General features: G+C 43.5%; 1 protein-coding gene across 1 annotated transcript; it reads left to right on the top strand.

The window, feature by feature from the left end:
• Positions 1-298: 298 nt before the first annotated feature.
• Positions 299-4,222, top strand: LOC132870379 (thrombospondin-3b-like). Its single transcript, XM_060904019.1, has 3 exons — positions 299-710; positions 2,495-2,634; positions 3,317-4,222. The coding sequence occupies exons 1-3, from the start codon at positions 571-573 to the stop codon at positions 3,376-3,378; spliced, it is 342 nt and encodes a 113-aa protein (XP_060760002.1). The 5' UTR covers positions 299-570; the 3' UTR covers positions 3,379-4,222.
• The last annotated feature ends 15,508 nt before the right edge of the window (positions 4,223-19,730 follow it).

Raw genomic sequence — 19,730 nt, 5'->3', positions numbered from 1 at the left:
CAGGTGCGCGTCGTTAACGGTGCGCACGCTGGAGTCCGCTCAACGCATGCGCAGCCCAGGGCGCGTCTTCAGGTGTACGCGCCACAGCACGCAGGACTGGCAGGTGTTAATGAAGCTGATATAATGTAATAGAAGTCAAAGAAATTTTAATTATCAGTGATTTTAAAAGGGTGTTTTGTGCAGGATAATTGTCGTCTGGTGCCCAATAAGGACCAGCAGAACTCAGACACCGACTCCTATGGCGATGCGTGTGATAACTGTCCAAATGTTCCTAATGGAGATCAGTTGGACACGGACGGTAATGGCGTGGGAGACAGCTGTGATAGTGACATCGATGGAGATGGTATATGCGCCACACCCTGTGATACACTCATCAGCATGACCAAGTCTTTGAAAATATTAGCACCATGTTCATACTGCTTCCATCAAATCCTTGTGTCCTTCCCCTTTCCAGAGGGTACAGATGCGTGCATAGTATTTATACCTTTTATTTAGTACCACTTATTTCTAAAGGAAAATTAAGAACCACTTTTGTACGTGTACAATTCATCTATACAAAGCTCTTTTCTCATGTCTGTGATTTTTCTGCAGGAATCCCTAACATGCTGGATAACTGCCCAAAAATCCCCAATGCCATGCAGACGGACCGAGATGACGATGGAGTGGGAGACGTGTGTGACAGCTGTCCTGACATCAACGACCCCACTCAGGTGTATGCTTACTCATAAACTCGTGTATATACTCCAGAAAACAAAATATTGTAGCACTGGTCTTACCATAAAACACCATTAAATAGACATATAATCCATAAATCCAAATAACTAATTTCACTAAATTCGGGACTTGTGTACCAGATGCACCACATAACCTGAGGATTATTGTTATTTAACAAAGAACAAAATGCACATTTTTCTCTGAAAAGGGGTTTATTTAACATTCATGAAAGGAGTCTCCAGTGTCAGTGCTTTGTAACCATCAGTAAGTTTTCCGACACGGGAAAGTTTTCAGGCAGATGAGTTTCTGAGTTTTCAGCAACATGACAAGCTGTGTTGTTTTTCTTATCCATCCATCCATCCATCCATCCATCCATTTTCTTCCATTTATCTGAAGTCGGGTCGCGGTGGCAGCAAGCTAAGCAGGGTATTCCAGGTGTCCCTCTCCCCAGCACTTTCCAGTTCCTCCTGGGGTTATCCCAAGCTGCTCCCAGGCCAGATGAGATATATAATCTCTCCAGTGTGTTCTGGGTCTACCCTGAGGTCTCCTCCCAGTTGGACGTGCCTGGAAAACCTCCAAAGGAAGGTGCCCAGGAGGCATCCTAATCAGATGCTCGAACCATCTCAGCTAACTCCTTTCGACATGAAGGAGCAGCAGCTCTACTTCGAGATCCCTACGGATGTCTGAGCTCCTCACCCTATCTCTAAGGGTGAGCCCAGCTACCCTTCAGAGAGAGCTTATTTCAGCCACCTGTATCCCCGATCTCATCCTTTTGGTCACTACCCAAAGCTCATGACCATGACCAACTCCCTCTTCACCACGATGGTCTGGTACAACGCCCGCATTACTGCTGACACCACCCCAATCTGCCTGCCCATCTCGCGCTCCATTTTACTATCACTCGTGGACAAGACCCCGAGCTACTTGAACTCCTTCACTTGGTGCAGCAACTCACTCCCAACCCAGAGCTTTCAAGCTTGAATTTATTGGAGGAATAAATAAAAATCCTCCTAACTGCATGAAATTCAGGCACCTGTGTAAGACGAGTCCAAGTATGAGTAACTTTCCCAATGTTACCACTGCTGTAACTTACTGCCTCTGAATATGAGGACGTTAAAAAAAAAAAAACCTCGACAAATTTGTTGAACTTGTTGACTTGTCTGTTAGACTTGTTTATTGGACTTGTTCATTTGATATGGTGGACTTGTCTCTGATTTGCTTGTTAGACTTGTTTATTTCATATGTTTTTTGGACTTGTTTGATTTGCTTGTTGGACTAGTCTCTGATTTGCTTGTTAGTCCAACGAACATATGAAAAATGAGTCCAATAAACAAGTCCAAAAAAGCATATGAAATAAACAAGTCTAACAAGCAAATCAGAGACAAGTCCACCATATCAAATGAACAAGTCCAATAAACAAGTCTAACAGACAAGTCAACAAGTTCAACAAATTTGTCAAGGGTTTTTTTTTTTTAATGTCCTCATATTCAGAGGCAGTAAGTTACAGCAGTGGTAATATTGGGAAAGTTACTCATATTTGGACTCGTCTTACACAGGTGCCTGAATTTCATGCAGTTAGGAGGATTTTTATTTATTCCTCCAATAAATTCAAGCTGTCTTTTATATAACCCAGCTGTTTTGATAAGTTAGTCTGAACCAGCTGTGTTGTTTTTCATTAAACCATATTTGTAAGATCCAGGCACATTACTGAAAACATGACAGGGGCATGTTAATTAGATCAGTAGGGTTTGTGGGATTTACTGTGTGTGTTTGTTTTCAGAGTGCGTCTGTATGAAGGCGCTGCTCTGGTTGCGGACTCCGGTGTGGTGATTGACACCTCAATGAAAGGAGGACGTCTGGGTGTTTTCTGCTTCTCACAGGAGAACATTATCTGGTCCAATCTGAACTATCGATGTAACGGTGAGGACCCCATAGTGAAGCTTTGTTGTATAAGTCACATAAAATATATATATTTTTTGTTTATAGAATAGCAACAGTGTAGCTTAGTGCAAGTTGGAGCTACTAATGTAGTTAACAAGGGAGTTTATAAACTTGTACACCTTTTATAGAGCTGTGAAAGCACCCCAAACAGATTTGTTGAGGTTCCTGACACTGTATGGTCTCTAAAACTGGATGAAAGGACTTCACAGAGCTAAAAACAGTCATCACTTCATCTCGAAGCTGAATTACTTTTCCTTAGCACATACTTCATACCAGTGTTCATTTTTTTGTGTGTGAAATTTGCGCTGGACCTCCGAGGCGAATATGGCTAATGGGGAACTCATGGACCACGCATCTCAAAAATGAGAATCGTATATTTTTTAGAAAGCAAACATGTTAGCTGAGGATTAACAAGAGTAAGGATTATAGCAGAGCAAGAAAGCAAATTTATTTGTATAATGTTCAGGCCAAAATTCTGCACTTTTTTAGATTTTCACTTAAAATTCTACAACTGTAATATTAAGTATTTCTGATGAACATGATTTGATGTGAAATCTGAAATTTTAATAAAATCTTTGAGTTCAGGTTTTGCCATAAAATCTAAAGTTATGGACTGGGATGATGAGATGCTAATTAGTGAATGTGTGTGTGTTCTCATCAGATACGATCCCAGATGATTTTTACCTCCATCACAAACAGATGAACCTCAGGACAGGAGCATAGATGAGCGTCCATGTCTTTAATCACTGCATCATGCAACCTCAAGATACCACAGTCTGCAGTGTGCGCGCGTGCGTGCTAGTGCTGTATGTGAGCTCATGTCTCTGTGTCTGGATAGTGTTTTATTTCCCCCTTAATCTTATGATTGCTGATTAACTCAGTGTCTGTATTAAACTCAGTATTTAGTCCAGAGAGTCTCACACTGAGGACAGCTAGTATGCAGATGTGACATAATTAATGCTACAGAGTGAAAGCTTCTGTTACAAACGTGTTAAAACACCTCGACAAATACACTGAACACCACCAAACCCTAGAGGTGTGTATCTGCTCACAACAGTCACCCACAACTTGTACAGCCATCATTTTTATCATAAATAATATTTCTTTTCAATAACAAAGTATGAGTTTTAGCTTCAAGTAATCCAGCTTTTGTGAATTTGCCAGCTAGAAATACCCTCAGCCCTACATGCCCCACCCTCTTCTCCTGCTAAACCAATAAAATCACAGGATTTCTGTATTAAAATATGATACTTTTATATTTTATAACACAATAAAACTTCTCACATAATACTCAGATGAGAAGTGGCAAAACTTTTTTTTTTTTTATTTCTTTTTTTTTCTTCTATTTGACTAGTCCTCATGCTCAAGTTAGTTTCCTGAACTAATTAAAAATGTTTTATCACTGAATTTAAAATGCTTCATAAGGTGTAGGGCCAAGGTCAGCAGTTGAGTATAATGCAGTGTAGAGCGACTGCATTTCACTGTTAGTCAGACTTTTAACAAATGCATTGAGTCAACTGACTTTACACTCTGCTGTTTACTTATCATTATGGTGCTAAGGTCTACTTCCTCCTCTATATATGCGTGTGTGTGTGTGTGTGTGTGTGTGTTATGCCTGTACTGTATGTAACACTGTAACTAACACAGTATACTCTATGTTGTGGATACAACTGTTCAACTGTAATTAACAATACTGTTTATAAATCTCATCTCATCTATTAACTCTTATCTAAGCTCATTTTGTGAAATATGTAAGGAATAAAAAAAAAAACTAGCTGGGGTGTACTGGAATAGGAAAGCAATCAATGATGAGGTGGCGTGATTCATCTCAACATAAATCATCCATTATCTGTAACCACTTATCCTGTGCAGGGTCGAAGACAAGCTGGAGCCTATCCCAGCTGACTATGGGTGAGAGGCAGGGTACACCCTGGACAAGTCACCAGATCATCACAGGGCTGACACAGAAGCTGTGTTCACATATATACCAGTACGATAGTGGTATAACTGTATTGATACAAAGTATACCGGTACAGTTTAGTGCATCTGTCCACACTAGCGAGAAATGTTTGCGGTTTTCTTTCACGGAAGTTGAAATGCGCGTGCGCGAAATGTTTCCGTGGTTACCGAGTAACTTCCTTCCGAGAATATGGCGGATGAAACAACGTGTGTGTGCTTTTTGTTGTCAATGTACAGTCTGTATTTCTGGTGGTCATTTATTCAGTCGAATCGTATAAAACGCGTGAGGCAGTTGAGCATCGCTCGTCTCCCCAAAGCTTCAACAAACACATAACTTCGTCTTTGCTCCATGTAGCTCCACGGTCGTTTTGAGCCATTTTGACATTTTATTCACAGCTGGAAAGCACGTGCGTATTATATTGTATGAATAACCCGAAAGAAGTAGGACTGGTTCATTGCGCATGCGCATTATATTTGTATCGATACAGAATCGCTTCATCTGTCCACACTACAGCGAAGCGCTACAGTACCGATACTGTACCAGTACGTAACCCATACATTTGTGGGTTTCGTACCGATAGTTATTCCGCTACAGTACCGGTGTAGTTGCTAGTGTGGATAGGTGTTGCGGTACGAAAGTAGTGTCGTATCGGTACAAAATCCCTAGTGTGGACAGGGTAAGAGACAACCAACCATTCACACTCACCTTCACACCTACGGTCAATTTAGAGCCACCAATTAGCCTAACCTGCACGTCTTTGGACTGTGGGGGGAAACTGGAGCACCCGGAGGAAACCCATGCAGACACGGGGAGAACATGCAAACTCCACACAGAAAGGCCCTCATTGGACACTGGGCTCGAACCCAGAACCTTCTTGCTGTGATATGACCATGCTAACCACTACACCACCATACCGCCTGTGCTCCGCTTCCTTTGCAAACTAACGACATGCCCACTAATGTCACAGTTCATGTTGGAAAAATCAGGTATATTTTGGTTCCAGGTGGGAACCAAATGTTCAGGTTCCAAACCAATTTTAAGCGTTTTATTTCTCTTATACTGCAGCAAATTGCCATTACAATATTTTATTCACTAAATAATTATTTTCTTTAATCTGATGCAAAAACGGAGAAGCGATCAGGCCCAGCAGGTCTAACGTCTGTACCAGCTTCTGTGGAATGATTGTGTTGAATGCTGAACTGAAGTCAATAAACAGCATTCTAACATAACCATCCTTTTTGTCTAGCTGCGAGAGGGTCAGGTGGAGCGTAGTTGAAATGGCATCGTCTGTGGTACGGTTTCAGCGGTAAGCAAACTGTAGGGGGTCCAATTCCTGTGGCAGTTGTGTTTTCATGTGCCTCAATACCAGCCTCTGGAAGCATTTCATGATGATGAGCATGAATGCTATAGGCTGGAAGTCGTTAAGACAGTACATGGTAGACTTCTTTGGCACCGGGATGATTTTGAGACATGTAGGTACCACAGCTGTGCTCTGGGATGTGTTGAAGATATCTGTGAAGACGTCTGCCAGCTGATGTATATTCCCTGAGTACCCAGCCAGGTATGTTGCCAAGATCCACTGCTTTTCGTGCATTCACTCTGAAGGGTCTTCCTGTCATCAGCAGTAGAAAGACAGAGTATCTGGTCCTTGATGGAGAGGGTCGTCTTTCTTGTTGGTTCCCTGTTGTGTCTCAAAACATGCAAAGAAGTCATTCAGTACATCTGGCAGGGAGGGCGCTCTGCTGCAGGCCTGACATGTTGGCTCGTAGTCCGTGATGGTTTGAATGCTCTGCCATATGCACAGAGTGTCCTTGGCATCTGTGAAGTGACTGTTAATCATCTCTGCATATGCTCAGTTTCCCTCTTTGATGGCCTGTGACAGTTTGGCCCTAGCTGTAGTGTAAGCCTCTGTTTTTGGACTTCAAGGCAGAATCCCTGATTTTCACCAGGGTGCATAGCTCTGCAGAGAACCAGGGTTTATGGCTTGCATGGGAGATAACAGCTTTGGAGATGGTGACATCCACTTGGTGATGTAGCCAGTCACTGAGGCTGTATACTCCTCCAGGTCCACTGAATGTTCATTGGTGGCAGCTTACCGGAACATGTTCCAGTCTGTATAGTGAAAACTATCTTGTAGGGCAGACGTGGCACCTTGTGGCCAAATTCTCAACTCTCTTGCAGCTGGTCCGATTCATTTGTGGAACGGGTCTGTAGGCAGGGGTGAGAAATATCGAGATATGATCTGAATGTCTGAAGTGGGGGATGGGTGCAGGCTTACATGCGTGATGGATGTTTGTGTATGCAAGATTTAGCATGTTATCCCCTTGTGTAGCAAAGTCAATGTTTTGATGAAATCTGGCTAGAACTGACTTGAGTGATGTGTTGTTGAAGTCCCCAGCAACACAGAAGCCATCAGGGTGAGCTATCTGAAGCTCACTGATTATCCCATAGTGTTCTCTCAGGGCACTGCTAGCTTTAGCACTAGGCGGGATGTAAACAGCAATGATGATAACTTAATAGATTTCCATTTCCAGTTGAGAGTACACTGTGCACATTTTGGCTGTCGCTTCTCCCCGGAGCTTTTTTTTCTTTTTGTGATTGTATGATTTGATGTTTGTTCTTTGTTTGAATGTTTTGTCCGCTGGATGTGGTGTAGTTCCGGCCCCCTTCGGGCCTTGTTTCACCATGGGTGATGCCTGTGCTCCTTGTTATGGACTGCAGTGAGATTGTTGCTCTTTTAACATCAGGGTTAGAAAGTGCTCTGTGCGGCGGCGCTTCTGTGCTTGATGCGGTGTTCCAAGTGATGGTGCTTGCCCGGTGGCGTCATGGTGGCTGTGCAGGCAGTTTGTGATATACCAGCACTCTGTGTGACGGGGCTTCTGTGCTTGCTTTATGGACCCATGGCATGGTGTTCTGGCCAGTGTTGCCTGGTGACGTCACGACAGCTGTGCAGGACATACCTTTGTGTGCCTTTTGGTGGGACTACGGACAGCTCACTGGAATTACATCCTAAGCCCTCTTGTGGTGGACTTTTTTTTTTTTTCTCCAATTGTAAAGCGACCTTGGGTGTGAGAAAGGTGCTATATAAATTGACCTTATTATAACTGTAGTGAGCCATATAAATATAGCTATATTATATATTGGGAATATTAAAGGGCTGAATCTGACTGCTAAAACTTCCACGAGTGCTGAACTGTACACAAAGACAATCGCTGCATATACAAGCTGTTATTGGTGTAAAGCACACAAGCCACGGCACATGTTACCCAACAAGGAAGCATTTATGTTGGTGCATAAGGTGTCTAACCTGTCTAGCTGGATCGCAGACTCAGCAATACCCTCATGCGACCATGTTTTGGTGAAGATGAGAGCACAGCAGTGTCTTATCTCTTTTTGGAAGGTCAGAAGTGATCTTAAACAGTCCAGTTTATTGTCTATGGAGCACATGTTGGAGAGTAGAAGGGAGTGCTGACCAGCTCTGGTTAGCCTTTAGCCTAGTATGGATTACGGTTTGGTGGCACTGTGGTGTAGTGGTCAGCACTGTTGCCTCACAGGAAGAAGGTTCTGGGTTTGAGCCCAGTGGCCAACGGGGGCCTTTCTGTGTGGACTTTGCATGTTCTCCCCATGTCTGCCTGGGTTTCCTCTGGGTGCTCCGGTTTCCCTCACAGTCCAAAGACATGCAGGTTAGGGTAATTGGTGGCTCTAAATTGACCGTAAGTGTGAATGGTTGTTTGTCTCTATGTGTCAGCCCTGTGATGATCTGGAGATTTGTCCAGGGTGTACCCTGCCTCTTGCCCTTAGACTCCAGCTTGCCCACGACCCTGCACAGGATAAGTGGTTATGGATAATGGATGGATGGATTGATTCTGGCTCTCTTGACATGCTTCTGCTTCCTCACACACCGCTTTTGCTGAACTTCTGGGTGGGCATGGAACTTAAGTGATACCATGGCATGGCTGCATGGAGTCCTTACAATACAGATGCAGCGTAGTTTCTCCAGCATGTCTTCATCTGGTTGTGTTGTGTGGTGTCCAGAAGCTGTTGACCGTTGTAGGAGTGTTCACCAGTTGTTTCTACTGACATTTCCAGCTGAAAGAGAAGCAGTTTCTGCAAGAAAAGTACAAAAATTGCACCATGATTGAGACTCGGTGTGGCTGCTGCAACCTAGTGCACCGCCATCTTGGATCACTGATCTGCAGAGGTTGGGGCACACCAGTTCATCAACCAGTGAGAGAGAAATTTGTAAATATATTCTAAATATCTATATTCTGAACTTACATAACTTAAATCCAATTAGTACATATATTAGTATATTGAAATAGTATATTTCAAGGTTTTGTCTTATATTAAGGAATTGAGCAATGTAATAGATACTAATAATGGTATTACTGCAACCACAGTTGTGTTTAGTGAGTAGTAGGAAGCAACGTGCTTGTGAATCTGGACAGAAGAGCCTTTGGGACTGATCATTATATGGGACTTATAATTATGTGGGATTGGTGGCCTTGTGGGACTGGACTGAAAAATCTTATTGATTTTTATTAAGGAACAGAATATTCTCTACAGTGTTGGGGCTAAGACAATTTTTTAAAAAACAATTTCAGCCACCTTTGAAAAAACAAGCACATTTGCAGGGACCAGAAGAGGCTGGGGTACACAAACATCTCAAAGCAAGGAGACAATCTATATATTTATTTAGGTACTGCCTAAAAGGGGAGCCGTTTAAATACAGATTTATTATATTTAGTTGATCTTGCATCCAGTTTTATAGTTGTAGAATAGGAATCAAAGGTCACCGCTCATCTGTGGCAAGGTGCAGGATTAAATGAAAACTTTGAGTAAATAAAATACAAATCTGCAATGACATGAGTGTATTTATTTAATTCTGAATTGTTTATTGAATTGAACGGTTTATGCTTTGTTTTATGATGGCGGGAGCCTGATGTGTACACAGCATGGACTGGTTCTTTTTTCTTTTTTGTATATGTTTCATGGCTATTTTCACTACAATCTGTGGTTGGTTGAAGAGAGCAACTGGACTTGCTTGACGATTCTTGAAAACGTTTCGCCTCTCTTCCGAAAGGCATCCTCAGTTCTGTCTGACTACTAGGGAGTATCCAGTATTTATCCTCTCATGGATCATCATAGAATCCGAATGCTGATCGCTGAATTGTGGGCGGCTGATAAGATGTCATAGACACCCACCTCTGTTCAATGATGGCCGTTCCAGGTTGACAAAAATGAACGATCCTCTCTGGCTAAGATGTCTGCCAGTTTTCTGGAAGTCCTCTCATACTCCCGCACCAGTCGAAGGGATCTCATCCCAAAGTGCGTAGAAACATATCTGTGAAGAAACTCAGTCGTCCAGGTACATAGTAATCTGTGGTTGGTTGAAGAGAGCAACTGGACTTGCTTGACAATTCTTGAAAACGTTTCGCCTCTCATCCGAAAGGCATCCTCAGTTCAAGAATCGTCAAGCAAGTCCAGTTGCTCTCTTCAACCAACCACAGATTACTATGTACCTGGACGACTGAGTTTCTTCACAGATATATTTTCACTACATTTCCCATGATGCTCTACTGACACAGAGTGGCTGCAGCACTGACTACAGGTGCTCCTAATTAAGATGTATTAACTCAGCACTGTTTGTTGGACTATGGGCCCTGTCACACTATAGCGTTTTGTTCGACATTTGGTTGCGTTTTTAAAAATTTGAGAAACGCCGGGGAATGTCGACGTTCTTCAAATTAAGTTTCTAGGTCAACGATGTTGTAACGTTCTTGTAACGCTTGGGTAACGCTCAGCCAACGTTCCCTCAGTGTCAGGCGACGTTTGTGGTCCAAAATAGCAGCAAAACCTAGCGTTCTCATAGCGTCCACAGCGCTTTGATAGCGTTATCATAGCGTTTGGGTAGCGTCTGCCTTGCGTCCAGGTAACGTTCTCGACGTTTGTCCAGCGTCTAGCTGACGTTCTCGACGTTTCCACAGCGTCTGCCTAGCGTTCCTGTAGCGTTCGAGTAACGCGTGGAGCGTTTGTGTGACGTTCCTGTGACGTTTCGCCAACCTGCGGCTGGACGCGCAGTATAAAAGGGGGGGCTTTTGGCCAGAGTGCATCACTTCCATTTCAACCACCGCGCAGTCAACATCGCAAAACGAAGAACGAACGAAACGAAAAGAAGTATGCCTCCCAAGAGCAAGAGGGCCAGCAGCAGAGGTCGGGGCAGCAGCAGGGGCCAACGAGCAGCATCCTCTCCCAGCCAGGAGGTTGTTTCCATCACTGCAGAGGTCCATCCCCCTCCTGTTGAAAGCGAGGCTGACAGCCAGCCAGCAGGCAGCCAGCAGCAGAAGCAGCCGAAGAACAAGAGGGCAACAATCACCCCCTCCAGGTCCCAGTCGCCATCTCCAGCCTCTCCAGGGTCTCCAGGGTCTAGCTGCTCCTCCTCCTCCTCCAGAAGCTTGTCAGCAGCCTCCTCACAGGACAGAGGCAAGAGGAAGAAGAGCGACAGGATAAATTACAGCCTCTCTGAATCTGATGAGGCCATCATGGTCGAGTGGTTACAAGAGAACCGGACATTGTGGGACTCTAAGCTCCAGGCTTACCACAAGATCACAAACAAGGAGAAGTTGTGGGAGGCCCAGGCAGAGAAGATGCAGAAGACGGTGAAGCACTTGAAGGGCTGGTTCCGGTCACTGTGGGATAAGAACACCAGACTCATGAAACACAAGAGCGGTGACGGTGCCCCAAGAAGAACAGAGAGGGATGAGTGGGTGCTCAACAACTTCAGGTTCCTGCAGGAGGTAGTGCGACACAGACCGGAGCCAGCCAAGCCCATCCTACCCAGCAGAGCCTCAGCTGCAGCAACTGTCCAGGAGGATTTACCGGTATCTGGACCTTCTATCACGGAGTGTGCTGCCATACCTTCCAGATCTTCCACACCTGCCACAGCAGCCTCCAGCAGCAGCAGTTCCAAGAGGCCCAGACGATCTGGACAGGATGAGGATACCACCACTGAGGATGACGTGTTGGCTACCCTGCAGGAGAAGGTCAAGGAGTCAGAGGCTATACTCAAGGGTTTGTTCCAGCCTCCAGCAGTGACCCCTGAGTCGACCTTTGCGAACTACGTGAGGGACAGCCTTCTCACAATGTCGAGCCGGAAGTTCAAGAAGGCCAGGGCCAGCATCAACATGATCCTCACGCGGCTGATGGATGAAGACACTGAAGAGGAAGAGGAGGACCTGCCTACCTTCTCAGCTACATGTCGGTCGGCCCCCCCTCCTGGCATCACAACCACCAGGCAAGCCCAGAGCGACATGTTTCAGCCGGACCCTAGCCAGTGGCATGACAACCCGCCCACTGGCACTCCTTGGCAGTCACAGACCAGGGAGTGGATGGCCAGATACCACCAGCAGCAGCCTCACTCGTCCTTCCAGCAGCCTCACTCGTCCTTCCAGCAGCCTCACTCGTCCTTCCAGCAGCCTCACTCGTCCTTCCAGCAGCCTCACTCCTACTACCAGCCACAAAGGTTCTTCCAGCAACAGAGTAGGAACTCTCCCATCTTCCACACGCTGACAGCACCAGCCACCACCCATGCCTCCGTCTCTACGGCCATCAGCTCTGCAAGACACACCATGGACCAGAGCAACCAAGGCAGCAGCTCTCCAGCCCTGGTTGTCACTTGTGCCGCCACGGACGTTACCGTGTTCCCCACCGGAGTGTCTACAGCAGCCAGTGTCAGCGACTTGTTCAGCACCCTGGACAGTCCAGGTCCAGTTGCCACCCCGTCCACGGCTACCTCTCTGAATGACACGCTCAACACTCCACAGCCACCAGTGGACCCAGAGACTGACTCGTAGAACTTTTTGTTTAGGAATCTGTAAATAAATGTTGTACATAGTTTGAACTTTGCCTGGTTCTTGCGTGAAACTTTCAATTTCTTGTTTTTAATATTGTCCCCCCCAAAAAAATAATGAAAAAAAAAAATAAATAAAAAATAAAATAAGTAAAAAAAAATTATAAAATAAAATAAGAGAAAATAAAAAATAAAAGGTAAAATAAAAAATATACAATAAAATATAAAATAAAAGATAAAATAAAAAATAAAATAAAAAGTCAAATATTTTTTATTTTATATTTTTCTTTTATTGTATGTTTTATTTTTCTTTTATTTTATGTTTTATTTTATTTTATATTTTTCTTTTATTGTATGTTTTATTTTATATTTTTCTTTTATTTTGTTTTATTTTATATTTTTCTTTTATTTTGTTTTATTTTATTTTGTTATTTTTTATTTTAAAATAAAAATAAAAAGTAAAATATAAAATAAAATAAATATAATAAAAAAATACAAAATCCAAAAAAAAAAAAAAGTTAAAAAAATGAAAAAGAATAAAACAATACAAAATAAAACTATGACATTTATTAATACTGTTTTATACGTTTGGTTACGTGAAAAGGGGTTGACCGGGAACTCAGTAAAATAAATAATTGAAAAAGAGATCATGCCTAGAACAGATTGGCTAAAAAAGTAGGGCGATCAGTAAAAATAATTACTTCGAAATGACACACACAATTACTTTTATTATTACTGTTATCGACAAATAAGTCATTGTAATTAAGTTACACATACAATATTTCAGTTTCTAAAAGTTGTGTCTACCAAAAAGTATAGTCTATATTAAGTCCATTCTGCATTGCAACACTAGGGTTCAGGTCTACACCATCCTGTCCTGCCAGTCCAGTGCCCCAGCTGAGGAGTTGACCCAGTGCTTGATGAGGTTCCTCTGCTTCTTGGCTTCTTTGGTCGCAGTGTTGGGGCCTGCAACAACCTGTGTGTCTTCCATATTGAAGCCATCTCTCCAGGCACCAGGCACAAAGTCTTCTTCTGGACCTTCTGGCTGGTCCAGCTGTTGGTTCTGCAGTGTTGGATATCTGACCCTCATCAAGTTGTGAAGGACCAAGCAGGTCTTCACTATCAGCTTCACAGTCTCTGGCTTGTGCTGCATAGTGCCAAGAATCACCTGGAACCTGTTGGCAAGGATCCCAAAGGCGTTCTCCACGACCCTCCTGGCTCTCGACAGTCTGTAGTTGAAAATGCGCTCCTCCTGTGATAGACCACGGAGACTGTAGGGCTTCATCATGTAGGCTCTCAGGACAAAGGCGTCATCTCCAATGAAGAAGTATGGAACATCTGTAGTGTCTTGTGGGAGAGGTATAGGCTGTGGAAACCCAAGCAGGTCTTCTTCAGCTCCATGTTTCAGCTCACTGGAGTTGTAGATCTGGGCATCGGATGCTGATCCCAGGCCTCCAAGATCTGCCCACAGGAACTTGTAGTCAGAATCCACAAGGGCCAGCAACACGATGGAATAGAACCCCTTGTAGTTGTAATACAAGGAGCCACTCTCTGCAGGACACCTAATGGCCACATGCTTGCCATCTAGTGCTCCCAGGACATGGGGGAAGTTCCACCTCTGATAGAATCTGTCAGCAACTTCCTTCCACTCTTCTGGTGTACTGGGGCAGGTCAGCATCTCATCCAGGTACTCGTCCAGTATGGCATGGCAAACCTCTCTGACCACCAGTGACTGTGTGTTGTGAGGTACTCTCCAGGCAAACTTCTGCGAAGCATAGCTGTCACCAGAGGCAAGGTGTCGCAAAGTCAGGGCCAGCTTCATACCAGGGTCGAGGGCCGGTCTAAAGCGAGTGTCCTTCTTGGTGATCCTGGGACCAACTCTCTGTCTCAGCTCATCAAACATCACTGCTGGCATGCGCAGGAAGTTGTGGAAGGAGGCTTGGTCTTCAGCTCGGAGTTCAGCCATCAGCTTGTCATAAACACCAAACTGTGGTCGCCTTCCTATCCAGGGTCTCACCCAGCTCTTTCTCCCTCTCCTCTTCCTTTTCTTCTTTGACTCTGCCTTGGACATCTTAACCTGGTGCAATGCCAACTGCAGGAGGTTGTGGTGATGCATGAGAGCAGCAACAGCATACTGGTGTTTCTCTTGGTCTGTCATTGTTCTGAAGTCTTCACTCTGTGAAAGTTCCAACAGGACTGTCGGTGGCCTCTGCAAGCCCCTTTTAAATATATTTCTGGCAAGTGCCTGCCAAATGCTCCTGAACGCTACCAGTAGGTTACAGGCGCGTTACAAGGATGCTACATGGACATTACACAGACGCTGGAAAAATTCAGAACGCTGACAGACGTTAGAAAGATGTTGAAAGAGCGTTACATGAGCGTTAAGAACGCTCGGCGAACGCTGAAAAACGTTGGCGACACGCTGGACAGATGTTCGATGGATGTTACACAGGCGTTAGGCAAGCGTTACCCAAGCGCTAGGCACGCGCTGGACACTCGACCCTGATGGGCCGGCGTCCGCCTAGCGTCCAGGGAACGTCCTGACTTTCGAGTAACGTTCGAGTAACGCCTGCAAACTTTCGTGTAACGTTCCTCTAACGTGTAAGTAGCGTTTTGATAGAACGTCCTGAATTTTTGTGCACACCCAAAACTATTTTTCACCCTCAGCGTTCGCCGACGTCCCTCGACGTTCCCCAACGTTTGCCGACGCTCGTCTAACTTTCTTGTAACTTTTTTTCTAACGTTCTCGACGTTCCTCTGCGTTTTGCAACATGTTACTCGAACGCTGGTGAGAACGTCGTAGTGTGACAGGGCACTATGCACTCTGCCTGATGAAGGTCGAGCGACCGAAAGCTTATTTCAGTAAAGAAATCATTGCACAGACTTCAAGTGTGCGGATTTGTATTTTATTTACTCATAGTTGTAGAATAAAAAAAAATGTTGCAGTGTAAAGTGCATATTCTGGACCAATTTTGTGTGGTTTTTTTATATGAAAGTATGTCCCTTTACACACTCATCCAGAAGGGTAATTTTGCACAAGGCCATCTGTCTACAGCAGAAAAAAACAAAACAAAACGCGTCTGGAAAAATCCCAAAGGAGTCTGGAGCCAGATTCGTGACGTCACCTGCGGAAGCGCCAGCAGGCTGCGCGAGCTTTGCACGGTTTCAGTGCACAGCCTGTGTAGACCAAGCGCTCCCATTTCTCTCTCATTGTCCGGTCTTTTGGGAAACGATGAGTCCTAATCCCATCATGATTGGTGTTGCTACACCCTCCTACGATACATCTGTTAACCATTTTAATAATTACGCGATAACATTGAAGAAATTTGCAGAAAACCACCAGGGCCCTGTACTACGAAGCGGGTTTTCTGGCTTACCAGGGTAACTTCGAGAGTAACTTGATCACGTGCAGCGTAACTTCCCGATTAACCCATACTACGAAAGTTGGCTATGTTCAAACCGAGGTATGCTGCCATGGCAACTTACGCTGCATCTCAAACCTGCTCGTCTCAGGTTATGTTCTTGGTTAACCCGAGGTTTCCGATTAACCACACCCTTTTTAAACACCACCTCTCCACCGACATTTCCTCTAGAGACAATGCCAGCGTACCTGGATGACCCGTGCGATATCGGGGCGCAGATTAGAGATGGGATTTATGGCTCTTTGATTGCATCTTTGTGATCCGTTCTTTGAAAAGAGCCGTTCGAAAGACTGGCTCATTTGGCTCTTTTTAAATATTTATTCAGTTTTAAGAAGACAGCGTCTGAAGAAGCCAGATCCCTCTGCTTAGACAGTGACATCAATATTTCTGGACATACCTTTTATATAAAGCAACCTAGACTTACATTATTGTAACCCCTAAACGCTCATAAATAACCATTAAAAAAACAATGAGGGCTTCAATGAATGTCCATCCAGAACGGCTTTTCTGTAAAAAAAAAAAAAAAGAACCCACTCAAGAACATAGTTATCAAGAACGCAAGAATATTTTATAGAAAAACACTTGTTTTACAAAAATATTTAAGTCTGAGATACAAAATAGATAAAACTACAATAAATAACAAGAACTAGTTATCACACAAGAACATTTTAATAGAAAAAAACAAACTTTCTATATTAAAAATATTGAAATTGTAACAAAAATAGATACAACTATAAACAGTCAGATAAATAGATAGTTATAACAAGAACACAAGATTATTTTAATAGGAAAAAACAATTATTAGAAAAATAGATACAACTAGACAAACAGATAAATAAAATACACAAAAATAGAACAAACAAAATGACGATAGAATAAATTAAATGAACGTCCGTGCAAAGTAGTTTTCCCACAATATTATCATTATCACACAACAACATTATAAACTATATACAAAACAATTTGAACTATTAGGCAAACAGATAAAACTTGAATAAATAAAAGGCAAATGAATGCTTGCTTGCACGCGCGCACACACCATTATGAATGATGTTTTTATATTTCATTTTCACCTGTTGCCAGGTGCGTTTGGCACTGCTGTTGCCTCTGAAATGTTCACAGGACATACACCAACTTAGTCAAAGGGACTGAACAGTCAGCCATCCTAATTCATGTGACTCTGTGCACATATCAGCTTAAGTAGGCTACTCCATGAATTTACCATACCAAATTTTATTCAGGATTTTTCGGACATTAAACAAGCTATATATGACTGGGGCCACGTCGAAGGACCATTTTCTGTGACTTGTGATTGATCATGAAGCTTTCTCTCACCCTATACTTCTGTTCTGGAACATGTAGAAGGGAGAATGTATTGCGCATTTACCCGATCGGCAATTCGTTGCAACATGCTTGCCGCTCCTTATTGGCAGCCGCTGTGTTAGATTTTGCTCTTAATGTTGTTTTGAACTCCTCGTAGCTTTGCATTCTGACAGCGCGTTCTTCCTCCGTGAAGTGCGGCGACCGTGCCATTGTGAACAGTGGGGATTTGCGCTGATAACCTCCCCTTTAACGTGAACGCGCATTAACCCTGATTAGGTTAACACAGGTTCAACAAATCAACTTCATAACTGGCGTCGTAGTACCGTTTAACCCCAAACAAGATAACCAGGTTTTGTCAACCCCGGTTTAGCGGGGGAACCCTGGGTTACTTCTGGGTAGGTTAACCTCCGTTCGTAGTACAGGGCCCAGGTCGTATTTTCATAAACAAACCAATGCTGACATGGGATTCAGAAGGAGGCGTCCCGCACGCAACGTCACGAAAATCAATGTTTGCCGGGAAATCAAAATGCCAAGTTTTTTTTTTTTAGAGGTGGACCAATTCGTCTCAAATGGCTTGATTTAAACTGAATTTTTCTGGTATTGCGCAAAAAGCAAAATGTGATGGATATTTGACTAAAGTTTAATATAAAATAGAATTACATTGGACTTGCTCCTGAATTTACCCGTGATATGCACTTTAACAAGCCCGAATCGTGGCACGTCACTTCCGGATATCTAGAACTTGACAACTGAGATGAACCAATAGCATCACACTTGTTCTGCGAGGCCTTGTTTATCATCGGTCATGTGGTTTTATGCAACTTGATGCATGCCTCGAAGTGGTTTTGAATCCTCAGAATCATCTGATCATTACTGGTTCTCGCAACAGTCATCATCGTCATCCTTGTTATTATTAAGGTTAGGTTAACGTGGGGCGGCCTTGAGCTGAAGTGGCCTTGAGCAAGGTACCCAACAGCCCTGACTGCTCCCCAGGCGCTGTAGGGTGGCTGCCCACTGCTCTGGGTGTGTGCGCGCGTGTGTGTTCACTGCTTCAGATGGGTTAGATGCAGAGGATGAATTTCACTGTGCATGTGACAGATCATAGACGTTGCCAGACCCATTTTAGGGTAGCTCCAGCCACCTTATCTTATGGCAAAGCCACCCTATATTTTTTGCCCTTTTTTAAATTATTTATATTTTTATTTTTTTTCCCCCAAAAAAACAAAGGCAGTAAAGCACTGAACATGAGCCATCAAGAACGCAAGTTAATCCGAACAACAGTTTCTGCTTGCTTATTTATTGTTTAATGCAATATTATTAATATCGTTATGATTCCTCCTCATTGGCTCTGTGTCAAGCGTCACGTCGAGTGGTAGGCTAGTAGGACTTAAAAAACTACGCGGGCATTCTGCAGCAGGCGCGGTGCGGGCTTCCATTGAGTTGGGTTTGCAGAGAGTCAGAATTCTATGCTTTCATTTGCAGACACACGGTGAGATTGTAATTTGATGTCAGTGGTTTGCATTTGCTTAACTTTACCTAGGCTATATTGAGCAATGGGTAGTGAGGAAAGACGATATTGTAGCTTTTCTATTTCAACTGTAAATCTGGCACGTTAGCATGGTGAACAAACTTACTAAGCTGTGTGGGTTGTAGCCTACTAGCATTAGTTTTGGCATGGGAAAAGATTATCTGTCTGTCTATCCTTTGGCTAGATGGATATACGAAGATTTTTTAAGAAAGGGAGTCAGCAGCAAGAGGCGAGAGGCAAAGGAGCAGATGCTGAGGCTGTCTCGATTGAGGTCAGTAAAGGTCTACTACGAGCAACAATGTATTTTGGCCACATCATTGTGCAACGCAATAGACGCATTCGTCGAGACGTTGCAAATGTCGCCTTCTAATTGTATTATTGGGAAAGTGTCAGAACGTTGTGGCCGCCGAACTTTTTTTTTTTCAAAAGGCATCTGAGTTGGGCGTCTCAGTGTCTGAAGTGTCATGCTTATCAGTATGACATGCCTGATTAGAACGTGTATAACATGAACCCCCTGTTAAATGACACGTTTAAGGTAGAAAATCAAGTAATCCCTTTGCATTAGCAACCTGGGATAAAAACACAACACAAAGTGATGACCTATGCACAATGCATCCCAAACTCAACTCAGGTATTTTCCCTCTTAGAGAGTGTTTTGCCCTTATTCTGGCCAATTTAACATGAACACACTGTGGAAATTGGCCTATATACAGTGCACAACAAAATATGAACTTAATTTATTATAACATCATTTCATTAAACAGCCATATACTTCCCTTTATGCTGTAATACTAATAGTACTGTGGAAAATATGGTATACATTATATTAATATGATTTGATATAAACTTAAATTAATTATAAACTTAACTTCAGGGTTTAACCATGTTTTTGTTTTTGAACTCCATGAAGGGTGAGGCAGAAAGACAGGCTGTGGACGAGAGTGAGGAAGGACGTGCAGATTTAGGGGTGGACACACACACACACACACATAA

Source organism: Neoarius graeffei, chromosome 22 (assembly GCF_027579695.1).
Source record: "Neoarius graeffei isolate fNeoGra1 chromosome 22, fNeoGra1.pri, whole genome shotgun sequence".
Taxonomy (NCBI): domain Eukaryota; kingdom Metazoa; phylum Chordata; class Actinopteri; order Siluriformes; family Ariidae; genus Neoarius; species Neoarius graeffei.
This window is presented reverse-complemented; position numbering and strand designations above follow the sequence as displayed.

What these genes read in the sequence shown, in the direction of transcription:
- LOC132870379 (XM_060904019.1), top strand. Translation starts at nt 571, where the DNA reads ATGTCTGTGATTTTTCTGCAGGAATCCCTAACATGCTGGATAACTGCC. An exon ending in ACATCAACGACCCCACTCAG is followed by an intron (nt 711 to 2,494) that starts GTGTATGCTTAC and finishes GTTTGTTTTCAG; the next exon opens with AGTGCGTCTGTATGAAGGCG. An exon ending in TCTGAACTATCGATGTAACG is followed by an intron (nt 2,635 to 3,316) that starts GTGAGGACCCCA and finishes TGTTCTCATCAG; the next exon opens with ATACGATCCCAGATGATTTT.